Source organism: Balaenoptera borealis (genome assembly GCF_965194805.1).
Source record: "Balaenoptera borealis genome assembly, chromosome: 4".
Classification (NCBI taxonomy): Eukaryota; Metazoa; Chordata; class Mammalia; order Artiodactyla; family Balaenopteridae; genus Balaenoptera; species Balaenoptera borealis.
The window spans coordinates 89,233,194-89,250,569 of NC_138861.1; the positions used below are offsets into that span (position 1 = coordinate 89,233,194).

General features: G+C 36.6%; 1 protein-coding gene across 9 annotated transcripts in view; it reads left to right on the forward strand.

Moving 5' to 3' along the window:
* Positions 1–17,376, forward strand: part of ARAP2 (ArfGAP with RhoGAP domain, ankyrin repeat and PH domain 2) — a 201,764-nt gene that overhangs the window by 76,017 nt on the left and 108,371 nt on the right. For all 9 annotated transcript variants that reach the window (XM_082390417.1, XM_082390419.1, XM_082390422.1 and 6 more), the window contains 4 exons: positions 7,553–7,668; positions 10,516–10,715; positions 13,917–14,002; positions 15,004–15,186. In XM_082390417.1, coding sequence (XP_082246543.1) covers positions 7,553–7,668; positions 10,516–10,715; positions 13,917–14,002; positions 15,004–15,186 — 585 coding nt within the window. The remainder of the gene's footprint in view (positions 1–7,552; positions 7,669–10,515; positions 10,716–13,916; positions 14,003–15,003; positions 15,187–17,376) is intronic.

The window sequence follows — 17,376 nt, forward strand, 5'->3', positions numbered from 1 at the left end:
ACTTGTGTATGGTTCTAAACTATAGCTACTGTTTTGGGGTTTTTTCCTACAATCTCAATTTTTATATAAAATTTAAATTTTTCAGCTTATAAATTATATGATAACTGCTTAATTCCTTTTTCTGCATACAAACTTTTGTTACCAGAGCGTGATCTATTGGAAAAATTAAAACTCCATTTGCAAAATCGACATACAGGAAAGTGTTTGAAAAACAATTTGAAAATGTTATTTCCCATAAGTTCCTTTAACTCTGTGTGTATGTCTGGAAATTTACTCTAACTTTGTGGATTATTGTTTATCTTTTCTAGTGCTTTTCCTCTACTTCCAATAGGTGTCCTTAATATTCCATGTCAAGCATCCGTACAGATATATTTGCAGTAATTCTTTCATTTTTTTCTGGATCTATCCCTTCTACTGAATCAAGAACTTATATTTTCTAAGTTAAAATAGCTATTAGCATAGACTATCATAACTATGGTCTTATTTTTGAAATTCTTTATTTTTTAAGAAAAGTGGCATGATAACAGCAAGGAAGATGCCAGTCTGCACGTTCTCATCAACAGTACACTGCCAGGTCTAAACTCTATGCAGTTAACATGGACTTTTCATTTTCTCAGTTGCTCAGTTCAAAGATTTACTTATTTTAAATCTCTTTCTTTCCCTTTCATTTATTAGCGTATTGTTGAAACTAACTTGAAGTGGCTTCTGAGCAGGAGAAATGCCTTAGGGAATGTTAGGGTTTTTTGTTTTTTGTTTTTTTGTTTTTCCAGATGGGCTATAAGAGGCAGAATAGAACTATGAAGAGATATGTAAAAACATTTGTTAGAGAGGAAGATGGCAAAGTAAAAATAGATACTAAAATTCTTTACCTAATTGCTCAGTTGAAAAATCACTGTGGTGCTATTATATAAATTAAATGTTACCCCTTTAAATGCTTACACCGTCTCACAGCCCACTCCCCATGTGTTTAATTTTTGCATATTTTCTTCTCTTCCTTGTTTCTGCTTATGTTTATATGCCTGCAATATATTATAATTATGACAGTTTTTCCACATTGTTACTTCAACTCTGTATAAAATGAGTTGTGTAATAGAGTTTGATTACAGTTCACTGTGTTTCTGTATTTATTCGTCTGTTTTACAGCAGTTTATTGGGTACCTCTTCATTCCTGGGTGCTGCTCCAGGCACTCGGGGCTCACTGGTAACCCACAAGGTCCCTGCTCTTTAGGATCTTACCTTCTGATGGAGTAACACATCGTGATAAATAAATGAGATTTCTGAGAGCCTTCTGTTTGTAGCCTTTTCTTTCTTTTAGATTTGCTTTTTGGACAAGAATTCCTATGACCCTTTTCTAAAGAATTGTTTATATTTAAAATGCTGTTAGGTACATGAATAGGTACCAGTTTGATTTTAACTTTAAAAGTGTTATAATTTTTATATTCCCAAATTAAGGCTGTGACAATTTACTTTATTCACTGTTGTGCCCTTAGGAGTTCCAGGCAAGTAGCTGACACTCAGTAAACATTTGTAGAATGAAATGGTTGAATTAATAGTCATTAACAGCTGTTTTCATGACTAGAGAGTTTATATTTGAAAAAAATTTTTCTCTTAATATTATTTTCTTCTTTATGAATTCTCTTTTCATTTTTTCCTATTTATTTACTGGAATTATATTGTCACTTCTGACAATTTCCTTAAGCTCTTCATATAATATAGATATTTATCTTCGTGTCATATTTTCTGCAACTGTTTTTCTAAGCTGTTGCTTATTTTTCACTTTTCAGTTAATTTTTATTTACTTATTTATTTATTTTTGGCTGTGTTGGGTCTTCGTTTCTGTGTGCGGGCTTCTCATTGTCGTGGCTTATCTTGTTGCGGAGCACGGGTTCTAGGTGCGCAGGCTTCAGTAGTTGTGGCATGTGGGCTCAGTAGTTGTGGCTTGCTGGCTCTAGAGCTCAGGCTCAGTAGTTGTGGCACATGGGCTTACTTGCTCCGGCATGTGGGATCTTCCTGGGCCAGGGCTCGAACCCGTGTCCCTTGCATTGGCAGGCAGATTCGTAACCACTGCGCCACCATGGAAGCCTTTTCAGTTAATTTTTGTTGCATAGAAATTTTGTTTATAGAAATAAATTGTGTGTTTTTTTCCAGTTCAAAGCTAATAGACTTTCTGTATTCTGAAAAATAATTATTTTTATACATTTATTTATCTTGAAATGATGTGGGTGTAGTATATAAACCAGTATTTTTAAAATTTTAGATAGGTAATGAACTATGAACATACCCTCAGGTATATATATGTAGTGTTATATATATGGTACTGCTACTTGAACGGAATTTCTGCAAATAGATATGAGGTGAATTTAAGATAATTGACTTTGGTTTCCATTTGTTATGTTGTCCTGACAGCCAGTCTCCCATCTTTTCCTGATGAGTTTTTGAATATCATGTTAATATTAGGGAATTCATTACAACCAGATGTCTTGCTTGGTGGGTTTGTATATCCATTTAATGATAATTGTGGCATTGAGGCTTTAACTACATTCACTTGGTTAAACATTCTCAAATCGGGGTATAGCAAGAGACTCATTCCCCCAACATAATGTTCCCTCACGTCTGGCATGGGAATGAAACTCTAACGGAATTTAAATAGACCTCATAGGGCTCTGGCTTGTGTGGTGCAGAAAGAAGCAGCAGGATGGAGGTGGTGGCCTGCTGGTTTTCTGGTTCTATATCTGGCCAAACTCTGCATCTGGTGTTTCCCTGGAAATCTGGTGCCAATGTCATACAATGCCACATCTGTTTCCCACAAATGTCTAAGCACCAAGTTCTTAAATTCCTGGCATGGAAACCTGGCATCTGGTGTTTCCAAAAATAGGTTTGAGATTTCAGCGAATTTGGGGTTAACAAACCCTTCTTTAATTTTTCTGTTTAGGAATCAAACTGTTGCTTTCCTCTTTCACTTTGTAGTTTTAAAAGGTAGTTTGAGCCAGGTTCTGTTGCTACGCATTTGTACAAATAACCCATTTCAGTGTCGTGGTAAATATTTGCCATTAATTCTAATCTGAATGTTGAATATGGAATCATTGGTGTGGATACTTTCAGTCACTGTAGATAAAATGGATATATTCTCATTGAAGACAAATTCTGTATTTAGAACCCTCAAATCAGGGGACTGTCTGTATGTATCAGACCCCCAATGTGTATTTCTTCATTCAGTTTTTATAGCAATGCTATATAAGGTAGATAGTACTGTCTTTTCATAAATGAGGAAATGGAGGTCTAGATGAATTAAGGACCTTGCCAGTAGTCATACAGCCAGTAAATGGATCAGCCAAGGTTCTCCCCCAGTTCTGACTCTTGGTGCCCACATCATCATTATCACCTTTGCAACATCAGACCTGCTCTGCCAAGTGTGGCCATTCATGCTGTTTGAGATCCTACATTGTATGACAGCAAATTAACTGTAAAATATAGTTTACTCCAGAATCTGTTTTTAGCTTATGCTTTCTGTAACAATATATTTCTACCTATTGAATTTCTATGCTATTGGTTTTTTTCAATGCAGTTTATAGGGTTTTAAAGGTTGAAGTCTGGCATGTTACCGACTCGTGCCTATTTTCCAAAATGAGAATAGCGCTCACAATCAGATTGCAGTTAATGGGTAATTTAGTTTTAATTTTCTTGAAAGTTTAACACTCACATTCCATCCCATTTTACAAAATTTATATATGCCTGCTAGTTATTTTTAAGCATGCATTTTCTTGTAATTAACTTTTTAATAGGTAATATGTTCGGTTGCCTTCACATTCAAGAGGTATAAAATAACAATAATAATAACAATTAGTTAACTGGGAGTAGATAGCACGTTATGCGCCAGGCATTCTTCTAAGCATTTTTTATGTGTTAATCCTCACACACTGATGCAATAGGTACTACTGTTAGCCCCATTTTACAAACAAGTGAACTGAAGCGAGAGAGGTACGCTTGATCAAGCTGGTTTGGATTTTGTTGTTTGCCCAGTCAAGTGTCACCTCCTTTGGACAAAATACGAACACAGCTCTCTCTTGTCTGGGTTGGATTCAGTGCTTACCCTACAGCCATGGATCGTTTTTTTTTTTTTTTTTGCACTTATTACAATTCTCTCTCATTCCCTCCTTAGACTCTAAGCTTCCCCGAGGTGAGTACCCTGTCTTATGCTTTTGTGCAGACCCACAGCTTTGCACATTTCTGGCAGATGCTAGGTTCTTACCAAACACGGTTTTGCCAGGACAAATGTTTTCATTTAAAAATGGCTGTATCTGCTCTGCCTTCTTCGCAGAATTGTTAAGAAAATCAAATAAGAGTTCATAGCTGTTTTTAAGCTTCAGAGCACTGCAGTAACAGATATTAAATCAGTTATGGAGTGTGTATGCTGAATGAAGACCAATACTTTTAAAGCCTTTGGACATTAGCAGAAGGGTTGGAATCCAGGACAAATAGGTTCTTGACAATCCAACGTGTCACTGTGTTCTGACCAGCCTATTTTTAACCACTAGTCTTAATAATTTAAAATGGTTTTTGTATAATCTGACTGCATGCTTTTTTTTTTTGCTCTGCAGAAGGCAGAGAGAAATGTTTGTATCCTGATATTTAAGTGCTATAGACTCATACTGTCTAGATCCTACAACTGGTTCTGCTGTCTAATTCATTGTTTCTCAGTATTTGCTACGCATGAGAATCATATGGTGGTAGTTTTGTTTTGCCTTTTTTTAACTGAAAATCCTTAGGCAAGCCCTCTGATTCGTGGGATCAGAATCTCAGGGTGGGAGGAAGAGATCAACACAGGTAATTCTGATGAGCATCTAGGAATGAGATATGTTCTAAACATGTTCTAAAGACTGTGTGAAAAGATGACTTAATGTCACCACAAATATTTTTAGTAAGAAATGCAGTTGTTTCATATTTAATAGCTTTCAAGAGCACTGACATTTATTTTGTTATTCTGCTGTACATTTTACAGTCCATTTGTGTTGGTGAGTTCAGTGGATACTCTAATTACTCAAAACCATATGGCCATGGCAAGCAGCTGATAAATGGGTTACAGTTTCTTTCCAGGCGAAAAAATCATCTTTGCCTTGCTTGGGAGAAATCTGGGGCCTTGAGCCAACCCTCACTTGTTTTATTTTTAACAGAAGTCGCAGCTTTATATGTAGATACTTCACGACTTGCTTGTCGAAATGAGGCACCATCTCTTCAGGCTGGAGCCTTGATGAGGCTCATCAGTTTCCATCCAAGGTTGTCAGTCTTACCATCTGCTAGTCTGATGGTCTGAGTCTGTATCTCTGCCCTTAGTAACACACAGTACCTGCAGGCCAGGCCCCCATCAGAGAATAATAAGCGGGAGTAGTCTGATAGCCAGGTCTTGTCAAAAGCGGCATCACAGAGAATTGTTTGAAGAAGATGCAGCCTGACTGTTTTATTCTAGAGGTACCCCCATATCAAGCTGAGCCATCAGAAAGCTGTTTCTAAAATATCTTACCTGGCTACCCCTACTTTATTTTCTGATTTATAAAAGAGAGTTTGAATTTCTAATCACATGCCCTGGGAGTTTCTCCAATAGTTACATTATCCAGCAGGAGCATTGTTATAGATAACTGAGAATCTGTTTTCTTTAATTTGATAATTATAAGTTTAACTCTATACCAGTATGCTAAAACTTATTAAAATGGGGCAGATTGGAAAAGTTTGATTCCCCTCCTCCATATAGTACTGTTTTTTGTTAGGTGGGCTTATGATACAAAGTGGAAGTATATCACCTTCTAAGTATTTCACAACACCTAGCATGTCTCTGCATCTTTTATATTCCTGACTCAATTTCTGGCTTGTTTCTCCCAACAAAATGAACCATTGTTCTTTCATCAGAAAAAATCATACTCAATTTACAAATGGGTCATTTCTTCATTCTCACTAAAAACTTGTGCATTTTAAAAAATATGAAGTGAAACTTTTCTGCAGTTTGTGAATGGAAACCCTCTACGAATGGGGGAAATTTGTTATAATGTTGTTTTATACCACTTATTTTATCAACCAGGAATGTATTAGTATCAGATGACAAAAACCTGAAGGATAGTTTAAATAGACAGGGATTTGTTTTAACAAATCTCTTGCTAATGCCATCAGAGAACAAGATTCTTCCTATTTTTTTTTTCCTCACTCTGGCATCCTTACAGTACAAGAATTTGTCCTCAGGCTTTTCATCTCAAGGATGCTTACATTCTAAAATGGCTTTGTGCTTCTAGATGTTGTTTCCCGAGAAGATGGAAAGGAAAGGAATGAAATTCTTTTCTTCGAAGATTTGTCTCTCCACCCCCCTCCTCTTGCCCCCCAGGCCAGGAATTATTTATATTTTATTGACCATAAGTATGACATATGTTCACTCCTAGCTGCAAGGGAGATGGGAAAATAGTACTTTTGCTTTTAGCTTGTACAACAGGAGAGACAAAGAGAAGACCTGTGAATTGTTTCTTTCACGGTCTCTGCCAGAAGTGTCCTTCCTGAAAGTGGGCCAATATTTTTTGCAGTCGTCTTTAGTATGGCTACTTTTTCCTAGTCATAATTTAATTTAGGAATTCAGAGCACATTTAATCTGAACCTGTTCACATAGATAATTCATTTTTCGAGGTACAGATTAATTGTATTTTTAAGGTGTGAGATGGTTTGAGAAATCAAATTCCAGAACCCTTATGGCTAGATAATATATTGCAAACTTTAATGCTTTTAGAAGGCAGACTTTGTAGCCTTTTGAACAGTTTCTAATTTTGGTAGATCAAGCTGAACATAGTGGCTGTAGGTGCTGAACCAATGGCAGTTTTCATACGAAAATAGCATTAGAGGAGCCTTTAAATAATCTAATTGAAGGAAGAAGAAAGTAATGAAATATTGGAAATGAGATAAAATTGTAATATAAGTAATGCTTTTGGTTGAGAGCAAATGAGGAAAATGTGACAGAGCAGACGTAACAACGTTCAGCAGAACAAAGAGTGAGCAGTCAGATGGCTTGGATTTCAGTCCCTTTCTACCAGGTACAGCCAGCCGCACTTTCCGCGTCACTTTACCTTTTTGAGCCTCGGTTTTCCCTTCTTTTTATCTAATTAGTAATTATACCAACCTCACAGTATCATCTGGCTCCCCCAACTGGAAAACGGCTGGGCCCATGGTAAGGGTTAGTTCACTGTTAGTTCCCTTTACTAAATGGCTAAAGGTGAAAAAGTGCCTAACTGTTAACAGGAAGGCATATGTAGTTCAAGATCTATGTCCTAGTCAACTTATGTTTCATGTGAAAAGACCCTTGCTTTATTAATAGCCTGTCAAGCTTCAAATGCTATCGTGTTACCATGTATTGAAAGTGACTACCTAAAATAAAACCACTCTCAATCCATTTTTAATGAATTAATTCCATCTTTATATGTTGTAGTAAAATTTGATGAGGTTTATTAAATTTTAGAGAATATAAATATACTTTCAAAATCCATATTTTTGTTTCTTTATAATTTTTTGTTTTTCTCCAAACTAGGATTTTAAGAGTGGACTTGGTATTACCATAATTCCTATGAATGTAGCAAATGTAAAGCAAGTGGACCGAACTGTGAAACAGTCTTTTGAAATAATCACTCCCTATAGGAGTTTTAGGTAAGTTATATTAAAACATTTTTTGTTTGTACTACTACAAGAAAGCTTGAGTGATCCCCTTTTACATTGCCAGTGGTGATTTTACTTCTTATAGGACACTTAATAAAATTATGTTCTTACTTTTTCATATTGTATAATTTATTAGCCAGTATATAAAAATGTGCCAATAGGCACATGAAAAGATGCTCAATATCACTGATTATTAGAGGTACACAAATCAAAACTACAGTGAGGTATCACCTCACACCAGTCAGAATGGTCATCATTAAAAAGACTACAAATAATAAATGCTGGAGAGGGTGTGGAGAAAAGGGAACCCTCCTGCACTGTTGTGGGAATGTAAATTGGTGCAGCCACTATGGAAAAGAGCATGGAAGTTCCTTAAAAAACTAAAAATAGAGTTACCACATGATCCTACAATCTCACTCCTGGGCATATATCTGGAGAAAACTCTAATTTGAAAAGATACATGCACCCCAGTGTTCACTGCAGCACTATTTACAATAACCAAGACATGGAAGCAACCTAAACGTCCATGGACAGATGAGTGGGTAAAGAAGATGTGGTACATATATACAATGGAATATTACTCAGCCATAAAAATAATGAAATCTTGCCATTTGCAGCAACCTAGATGGACCTAGAGATTATCATACGAAGTGAAGACAGACAAAGACAAATATCATATGATATCGCTTATATGTGGAATCTTAAAAAAATGATACAAATTAACTTATTTACAAAACAGAAACAGACTCACAGACATAGAAGACAGACTTATGATTACCAAAGGGGATGGTGGGGAGGTAAATTAGGAATTTGGGATTAACATATACACACTACTATATACAGAATGGATAAACAACAAATACCTACTGTATAGCACAGGAAACTATATTCAAGTACCTACGGTATAGCACAGGAAACTATATTCAATATTTTGTAATAACTTATAATGGAAAAGAATATGAAAAAAAATATAGATATATATAAAACTGAATCACTCTGCTGTACACCTGAAACAAAGAAAAAAATTATGTTTTTACTTTTTCATATCATGTAATTTATTAGCCAGTGTATAATAACACCTTGCAAAAGTGATTTGAATAATCATACAACCTGAAAGATACTAACTTCATGAGATTTGTGTAATTTCTTTTTGTAATACCTCTTTTCTTAGAAGGCTTGGTGATTTTTGATCCACAAATATGTGAAAAATTACTTTATTTTGAAGGTATAAAATAAGAAGAGATATTACATTGTCTTTAAGCTGTATTGTTATTTTGCCTCTTTTAGCCTAACCAAATACAGTCTGTCCTTTAAGAACAATCCCTAATTACAATTGCTCCATGATTTCCTAAAAGGAACCTCAGCTCAAAATGTTGCTGGATTTAATGGATCTCATAGCACGTATGATCAAATATCTTAGCATTTTGATACATGTCTTGTATTATGACACTCTGGTAATTGCTTTATTATGACAATGAAACAGAAAACTTAATGTGTGTTCTTAATATGTGTTAATAATCTGTAATGACTCTCTGGGTGCACCACTCTCCCAGCACCTCAAGGTGTTCATCACCCTGAAAGCTCTTCGAACCCTGTGGTTTGGGGGATTTTATGGAGGTTTCATTTCATAGGCAAGATTGATGAAATCCTGGGCCATTGGTGATTAACTCCACCAGCCTCTCTCTCCTTCCCAGAGGTCACGGGGTAGGGCTGGTTGAAAGTTCCAAGTCTCTAGTCACATCTTGGTCTTCTGCTGACCAGCTCCCATCCTGAAGCTGTCTAGCCTTCAGCCACAAGCTATCTCATTAGCGTATAAAGGACTTTTATCACTCAGGGTATTCCAAGGGTTTGGGGAACTATATATCAGGAACCAGGGACTAAGACCAAATATCTATTTTCCATTGTACCATATGGGCTCTGACCAATCTCTATAGAGAAGCAGAAACCACTAAGGAATTTATAAATATTATAGTGATGATGGAACCATGAAGTGATTCAAAAAATATAATCCATGTAGGCCACTCAATTTCTTTATAGGTTATGTAGAAAATGTTAATCCTCTGTTGTTTTCATTGTATCTCAAAGCAGTTTCATCTTCAGAACAGAAAATTTCAGTGTAAAGCATCATTTTGTGGGTCATTGACTGAGTTTGGAGCACTATATGTAGCACATTTTCTGGCACATTATAAGTACTCAGTAAATATTTCTTGAAAGAGTGAACTGATGTTTTAATGTTTTATTCCTTCCCTCAGGCACCCAGTAAACACTAAGAATTACATGGCTAAAACTGAGTTAGAATTCTGTTAGAATAGTAATCACTTAAAACTTTTTCGATTTCTCAGTTTCTTAAAGCCATCTGGACATTCTTCTATTTTAAAAACAAGAATCTATTTTTAAGACAAAAAAATCAAAATTTCTCGTGGGTGTTTTTGATAACTTAGTTTCAGACTATGGCATATTTTCTTGGCAAAATAAGCCAATAGTCCTGAAACTCTGCCAGCCTCTTACTGATTATTATGTAACCACTGCTTAGGAAGCATGACTTCTCTTTTAAGCTTTTGACCTAACAAGGTGATTTTTATATCCTGGTCAGAAAAATGTGTATGTTAATTTTGGTTCAAGATAGGTAAACAAAGTCATAAGCAATGTGGAAAGTTAAAGGAAAAAAAATAGATTTCTCAATGAGATGATTTTTAACAGAAAAGACTCCAGCCGCCTGGAAGGCATATTTTTCAGCAGCTGTTTAATTTATGAGTGAAATGAATATGCAAACTGAACATACTGCTTAATTGGCCTTTACAAGGGAGATCGATAATGCAGAAACGTTAATTGTTTCAGCTTTACAGCCGAGTCTGAAAAAGAGAAACAAGAGTGGATTGAAGCTGTGCAGCAATCGATAGCAGAAACTCTCTCTGATTATGAAGTAGCTGAGAAGATTTGGTTCAATGAGTCCAACAGGAGCTGTGCAGATTGTAAAGCCCCAAATCCTGACTGGGCATCCATCAATCTCTGTGTTGTCATCTGTAAGAAGTGTGCAGGTAATTAGTGATAAGTTACGCGCATCACTGTTTGGTGGCAGATTGGCACTGAATGTTCTTTAGTGTCTGGCGTATATACTGTGTCCCAGCTAACGGCTATGAAAAATAAAAACAGAGAAAACTTATTACATTTAAATCAAATTTAGAAATATCATTCTAAACTTCTCTTATGCATGACTTAGATATAAAAATTGATTTTTAAGCATGTAATCATTTTTTTGTGCCTACTGGCCCATGTATGGATTTTAAAAAGACAATGCTGAAAGTTTTAGGTTTTGGATGAATGTGTTTCAGAATGCACCCTGAACACGCTTGCTCTTCGTATGATTTGTCCCTTTTTCCTCAGTCATATTTTGTAAGATCTATTTTTCACGTCAGTCTGCTCTGCGCTCTAATCTTGGTTCACCAGATCTGGTATCTCTTATAATGAGAATTTTTATATAGAAGCATTTTCCAGGTGTATTGAAGTTTATGAAAGTAACCAGTACTGTGACTTATTTTCATCTTGTGATCTTATACCTTACAAACTATTTGACAGCTCGTTGTATTTGGGAGGTAAGACAGCTGTCCAAGTGAGTAGAGGGAATGGACCCTAGCTTAGGTATGCGACCGTGGAGGTCTTGGAAAAAGTTAGCTACAACCTAAACATTCCTTCAGCTTTTCAGCTCTACCAGGTACTGTGCTGGTCCTGGGAATTAAAATGATCTGTAAGACAAGACATGACATTTCCTGCACAAATATATAAATAGTAATTGCAATAGAGTGTGATAAGGGCAGGAATAGAGTTGAGCACAGGTTTCATTGAGAGAATGCAGAGGAAGAGCACCTCAGAGCAAAGACAGGACAGCTGCTTCAAGCCTTTCAGACTTTTCTAGAGCTCTGTGCTACCACATTTCTCATCACACTGAGGTAGGTGTCCTCATGAGCTAATCACCTACATCAATAGCAACAATAAAAAGCATCATTTAACCCTCCTTGACTTTGTATTTTTTCCTAACCTTTTCTCCTCTCCAGTCTCATTGGAAGAGATAGCGTTTGTGTTGTCTAAGGCTGCTCTGTCTACGTATGTTCTCTTCCTTTCCTCTCTTCTCAGGATCCTCACCCTGTCACTTATTCACTCTCTGTGTAAGTACAGTTGGTCCTCCATATTCACAGTTCTACATCAAACAACTGGGGATCAAAAATATTTGAAAAAAAAAAATTTACAGGAAGTTCAAAAGAGCAAAATTTGAATTTGCATGTACCAGCAACTATTACATAACATTTTATTGTATTAGGTATTAAAAGTAATCTAGACATGAATTAAAGTATACGAGGATGTGTGTGGGTTATATGCAGATACTATGGCCATTTTATACAAGGGATTTGAGCATCCTCAGATTTTGGTATATGTGGGTGGTCCTGGTACCAATCCGAGATACCGAGGGGCAACTGTATTCAACTATGATTTATTTGGTTCAGCATATAAACTTGCATAATTCTGTTAACACCAGCTTTCTGAAAACTTACTATTCTCTTACATGTCATTCTCTGTTCCTTTTTCCTTTCATAGACAAGATACTTTCAAGCGTAGTGGTCTGCACAGGTTTTCTTCATTTCTTTAACTTCCTAGTGTATCATCAGCATCCTGTAATCAGTCTTCATTTCTCTCACCTCCAGTAAAAATATTTTAGCAGTGTATTTTACCTCTCAGTTTCTGTGTGGTCAGTTCCTATCTTCACTGCCTTCTCTGCAGTATTTGACACTCTTGACCAATCTGTCTCTCAGTGACTTTCCATCCTCCCACAACTTCCGACACACCATTTCCTCTTAGTGTGCTCTTACTACTCTGGTCATCCTTTTCCAGGTTACTTTTCCTTTGCCTGCTCCTAAAATATGTGTGTTCCCTTGGATTATATCCTAAGCTCTCTTTCACTCTGATGTTCCTGAGTGAGGTTGTCATTTGAATTCAATACTCATTTTTAAGCAGGGGATTCTCACTCTGTTGGAAACTCTACTCTTATAGCTCCTGCTAGATTCTCAACTTGGATTTGCCCAAGATACCTCAAAATTAACATGATAAAATGGAGCTCTCATTGCTGCCCAGCTCATTACATTAAACTGTATATTCTCCTATATTCCAAATCTTGGTCAGAAGCAATACTATCTACCCTACACTGAAGCCTAAACCTTGAGAGACCCTCTTGACCCTTCCTCTTTCCTTAAAGCCCACCAGGTCCCATCAGTTTTATCTTCTGAATATCTCTAAATCTGTTCTCCACATTGTTTCTTTTCCTGCTGCCTCAACTCAGATTCTTTCCTAGGCTACTCCAGCATCCCTTCTTCCTGCATGCTTTCGAGCTTGACTCCTTTTGGTATTGCCTTTCTGTAGTCTCCATAAGTGCAAACCTATGCAGATTCTTGCCATGGGAATTCTAGGGCTTTGTGCTCTGAGTAGTTTCCTTCTCAAAGAATGGAGGAAAGGAACCTATGTAATGTAGAGAGAGGAAAGAGAGCAATGAGCTTTCTCATGCGCATTAGGCAAAAGGTCCTTAACGTCAAGGATGATGTCTTATATACCTTTTTTCTATCTCAGCTTAGAAAGAGTCTGACATACACCTGAATGCCCAGTAATGGCTGAATGATGATTTATACAGCAGAATTAAATTGATCATGATAGAATGCTGGGCATTCTCTTCCAGGCATAATAGTAGAATAAAGAATCGACTTTAGATTTTTAAGCAGGCATTTATTACAGTTGTAGCTAGTTTTTTTTTAAGAGTAAAGGGATGATATCTGTATTCACTCACATATGTATAATTTACACAGACCCATTACAAAATGTTTTCAGTGACCTACAATTTCTAGTTAATTACCAATGAAAAAAATATATATATACGTATATACACATACATACATGCACACATACATGCATACGCACGCACACATATACACACATGTACATGTATACACACTTTTTAAAAGTGTAATTTTATACCAGTACAGGGTGGTGATGGTGATTTCTGTTATCTTCATTGTGGTTGGTTATGATTCCTGTATGATCACCACCACTACTGTAGGGTGGAAAGTAGGTATTGGTTTAAGTTCAAAAGATATATTAATCCACACATACCTATACACGTACATATACACTTTTCTTTTTAAAGGTAAAATACGTTTACATACAAACTCAGATAGAAATCAATTGTTTTTTGACTTCAGGGCAACATAGATCTTTAGGACCAAAAGATTCCAAGGTTAGAAGTCTGAAAATGGATGCCAGCATTTGGAGCAATGAACTCATTGAGGTGAGTCCTACTTGACTGTGGTGGTGGTCAGCAGAGGTCCAGGAGGAGGTGTGCAGTGGGGTGGTGTGGTTGCTTTAAGAGCTCTCTGATCAAGTTCTCACCACATTATAAAAATGGCTTATAGCCTGTTTGATAGTAGTAACTTTCTACTTTAACTTTCCGAATGCTTCCTAAATGAGACAGTTATTTTAAGAATAAAAAATACAAGGAGCTTTAATAGTAATAACTACTCTTAAAGGCTTGGCAGCTTTTTCTTAAGCCAGAATTGACATTCTTTCTTTTTAACCCAGCATGGATAAAATATCAGAAAAGTGAATGAAAACATTTGGCAAAATCGACTACTCTTTATCTTGGCCATGCTCTGTCACTAACTGAGATCATGTCTAACTTGCTGTCTCCTGTATCCATTCTCTGCTCAGGTGTCTGTACCACTCTCAACCACGTTAGCCCACCTACTCAGCCATTTTAAATGAATCTGTCTCAATGTGAGCTACCTTCAAAAAGTAACATATATACTACCAAATGTAAAATAGATAGCTAGTGGGAAGCAGCCGCATAGCACAGGGAGATCAGCTTGGTGCTTTGTGACCACCTAGAGGGGTGGGATAGGGAGGGAGGGAGACGCAAGAGGGAGGGGATATGGGGATATACGTATATGTATAGCTGATTTACTTTGTTATAAAGCAGAAACTAACACACCATTGTAAAGCAATTATACTCCAATAAAGATGTTAAAAAAAAAGTAATAATGCTTTTGCTGCAATTTGCGTTGCTTGCAGTTTCTTTTCTAGCTAATCTTTTACCATTATTACGAGCAGCTAGACTATTTAAAATAGAAATAGTATCTGCTTTCACACTCCATCTTCTGGAAAAAGTTGGGTCTTGTATTTTGCATATTTTATACCAAGCTATGCTTTAATTTGTCATGTGAGTCAGTTTTCTGCAGATTCAAGTACATTTTGTGAATTGATATGTTTTATAATTTCTTTTTGATAATTCAGCTTTTTATTGTCATTGGAAACAAAAGAGCTAATGACTTTTGGGCTGGTAGTCTTCAAAAAGATGAAGAATTACACGTGGACTCTCCAGTAGAAAAGAGAAAAAACTTTATCACTCAGAAATACAAAGAAGGAAGATTCAGAAAAACCCTTTGGGCATCTCTTACCAAGGAAGAATTAAATAAGGTAACCAATGAAATGTAACAAAAGACATGGATGTTAAGGTCTTTTTAAATATATGCCAAGGGTTTTGAAAAAAAGTTTAAAAATATTTTTGCTATTGCATAAAATTATTGTTTAGTTTTATTTCCTTTTGTGAGATTGTGCCATTGGTTTTTTTCCCTTCATTTCACTTGAGGATTCGTTATCAATAGTGAATAAACTTCTGTCCCTAACTGAAGTTTCTATCTGACATAGGCCCACACCATTTAAAACTTCAACAACTTTCCCCATTTTAGGGACAGGATACTGAACATAACTTCAGCTGGTACATTGTTGACTTGGTATCACCAAAATTAACTTCATTTACTCAATTAATTTATTTTTAAAAGCAGTAGTTTGTTTAGTGCCATTGATTTGAAGTGTCGTTTGCCTTTGGTTGAGTGATTCCAGGTCTTCTTGTGACCATTTTATGTTGCCCTTTTGGCAAAGAATTTGTTAAGCATCCTGCCCCCCTTTCCTTTATTGATTTTTGTGTTTGTTGCTTGTGCTTTTGGTGTCATATCCAAAAAATCATTGCCAATACTGCTGTCAAAGAGCTTACCACTTATGTTTTCTTCTAGAAGTTTTATGGTGTCAGGTCTTATGTTTAAGTCTTTAATACATTTCAAATTAGAGTGGTGTAAGGTAGGGGTCCAATTTCATTTTTTTTGTTTTTCACACGTAGTTACTCAGTTTCCCAACATCATTTGTTGAAGAGACTATCCTTTCTCCATTGAGTGTTCGTGGTGAATAGATGTTTATTGCACACTCACTCATTGCTGAATTCATTTTTAGGTTCTGGGGTACAGTTGTAGTAAACAGTAGATGTGATTCTTTTATTCATGAGAGTGATCTGCACGCAGGGGAGACTGACCATAAACAGCTGCATGCCAATAAATATACCATAGCAAATGCAGCACGCTGTGAAGGAAAAGAATAGGATAATGAGAGAGAGAATAAGAGGAAATACATGGGATTAGATTGTGAGAGCAGTCAGAGGCTATATCCCAGTGGAGGGATGTTAGCTGTTTCACTTTCCAATATCCTCATTTTGCAGGTGCAGAAAAACTAAGACCTGGAGATGAGAAGGAATTGCCCAAAATCACCTAGCAAATTAGTACAGTCAGGTACAAGAATTTAGGCTTCTTGATTCTGATGTGAAGGAAATTGTAGAGGTTAGCTAGACCATGGTAGAAAAGATAAGTACTCTTTTAGTAGTAGACCCTCTAGGCTGGAGCTGTGAATGTGTCCTGGGACTTCTTGGTTGTACACTCTTCTCTGAGCTGCCCATTGGCATAATCAGCGAGTGACTGTCCTGAAGTTGCATTACAGAGAGCAAATTAACCCGTCATCTGTCCAGGTGCACCATGTCAGGAAGGAGGAATATGGTGAACCCAAGGCTAAGAAGTCAGACGGAATCAGGGTGCCAAATCAGAGAGTTCAGAAGCAAATGGAAAGCCAATAAAGCGAGGAAGAAAGAAGAGGGGATGGGAAAAGTTGTGAAGGGAGCTTATTATTTCAAAGGAAAAAAAATCAGGTTCCAGGAGTTTTACTGTTTGTACAATGATGATGTATATCATGTCAATCATGTCTTATTGTGTCTTGCTTGCTGTTCCTCCTCCCTACCTATACCCCCTTCTAAAAGGAAATTTGTACACAAATCCTGAATTTGTACACATCTTTCAAATTCCCAAAGCATAACAGTAATTTAAAGATTCCTCACATCCCAATTGCTCTGGAAAATACAGACATACAGACATATATGCATACAACATTCATATGACATAACAAAACATTTAGTGGATACTTTATTACTACATTTGAAATATTTTGAATTTTCTGAGCATCAGCCATTGTCATAGTATGTAAACATACAAAATATCTTCCATGGCAAATATGACGGATTTGAAGATTTGGAACATCACAGGAACAAAACAATGAATTGAGATTTGGACATCTTTGGTTGAAATTTAAATTCATGCAAAGCAGGCCTTTTGTGTCTGTTGGTTAATTCAGGGCATAATGATTATTATATTTGTTAAAAAGGAATACAGGGGGCTTTCCTGGTGGCGCAGTGGTTAAGAATCCGCCTGCCAATGCAGGGGACACGGGTTCGAGCCCTGCACCTGGAAGATCCCACATGCCACGGAGTAGCTTGAGCCCGCGTGCCGCAAC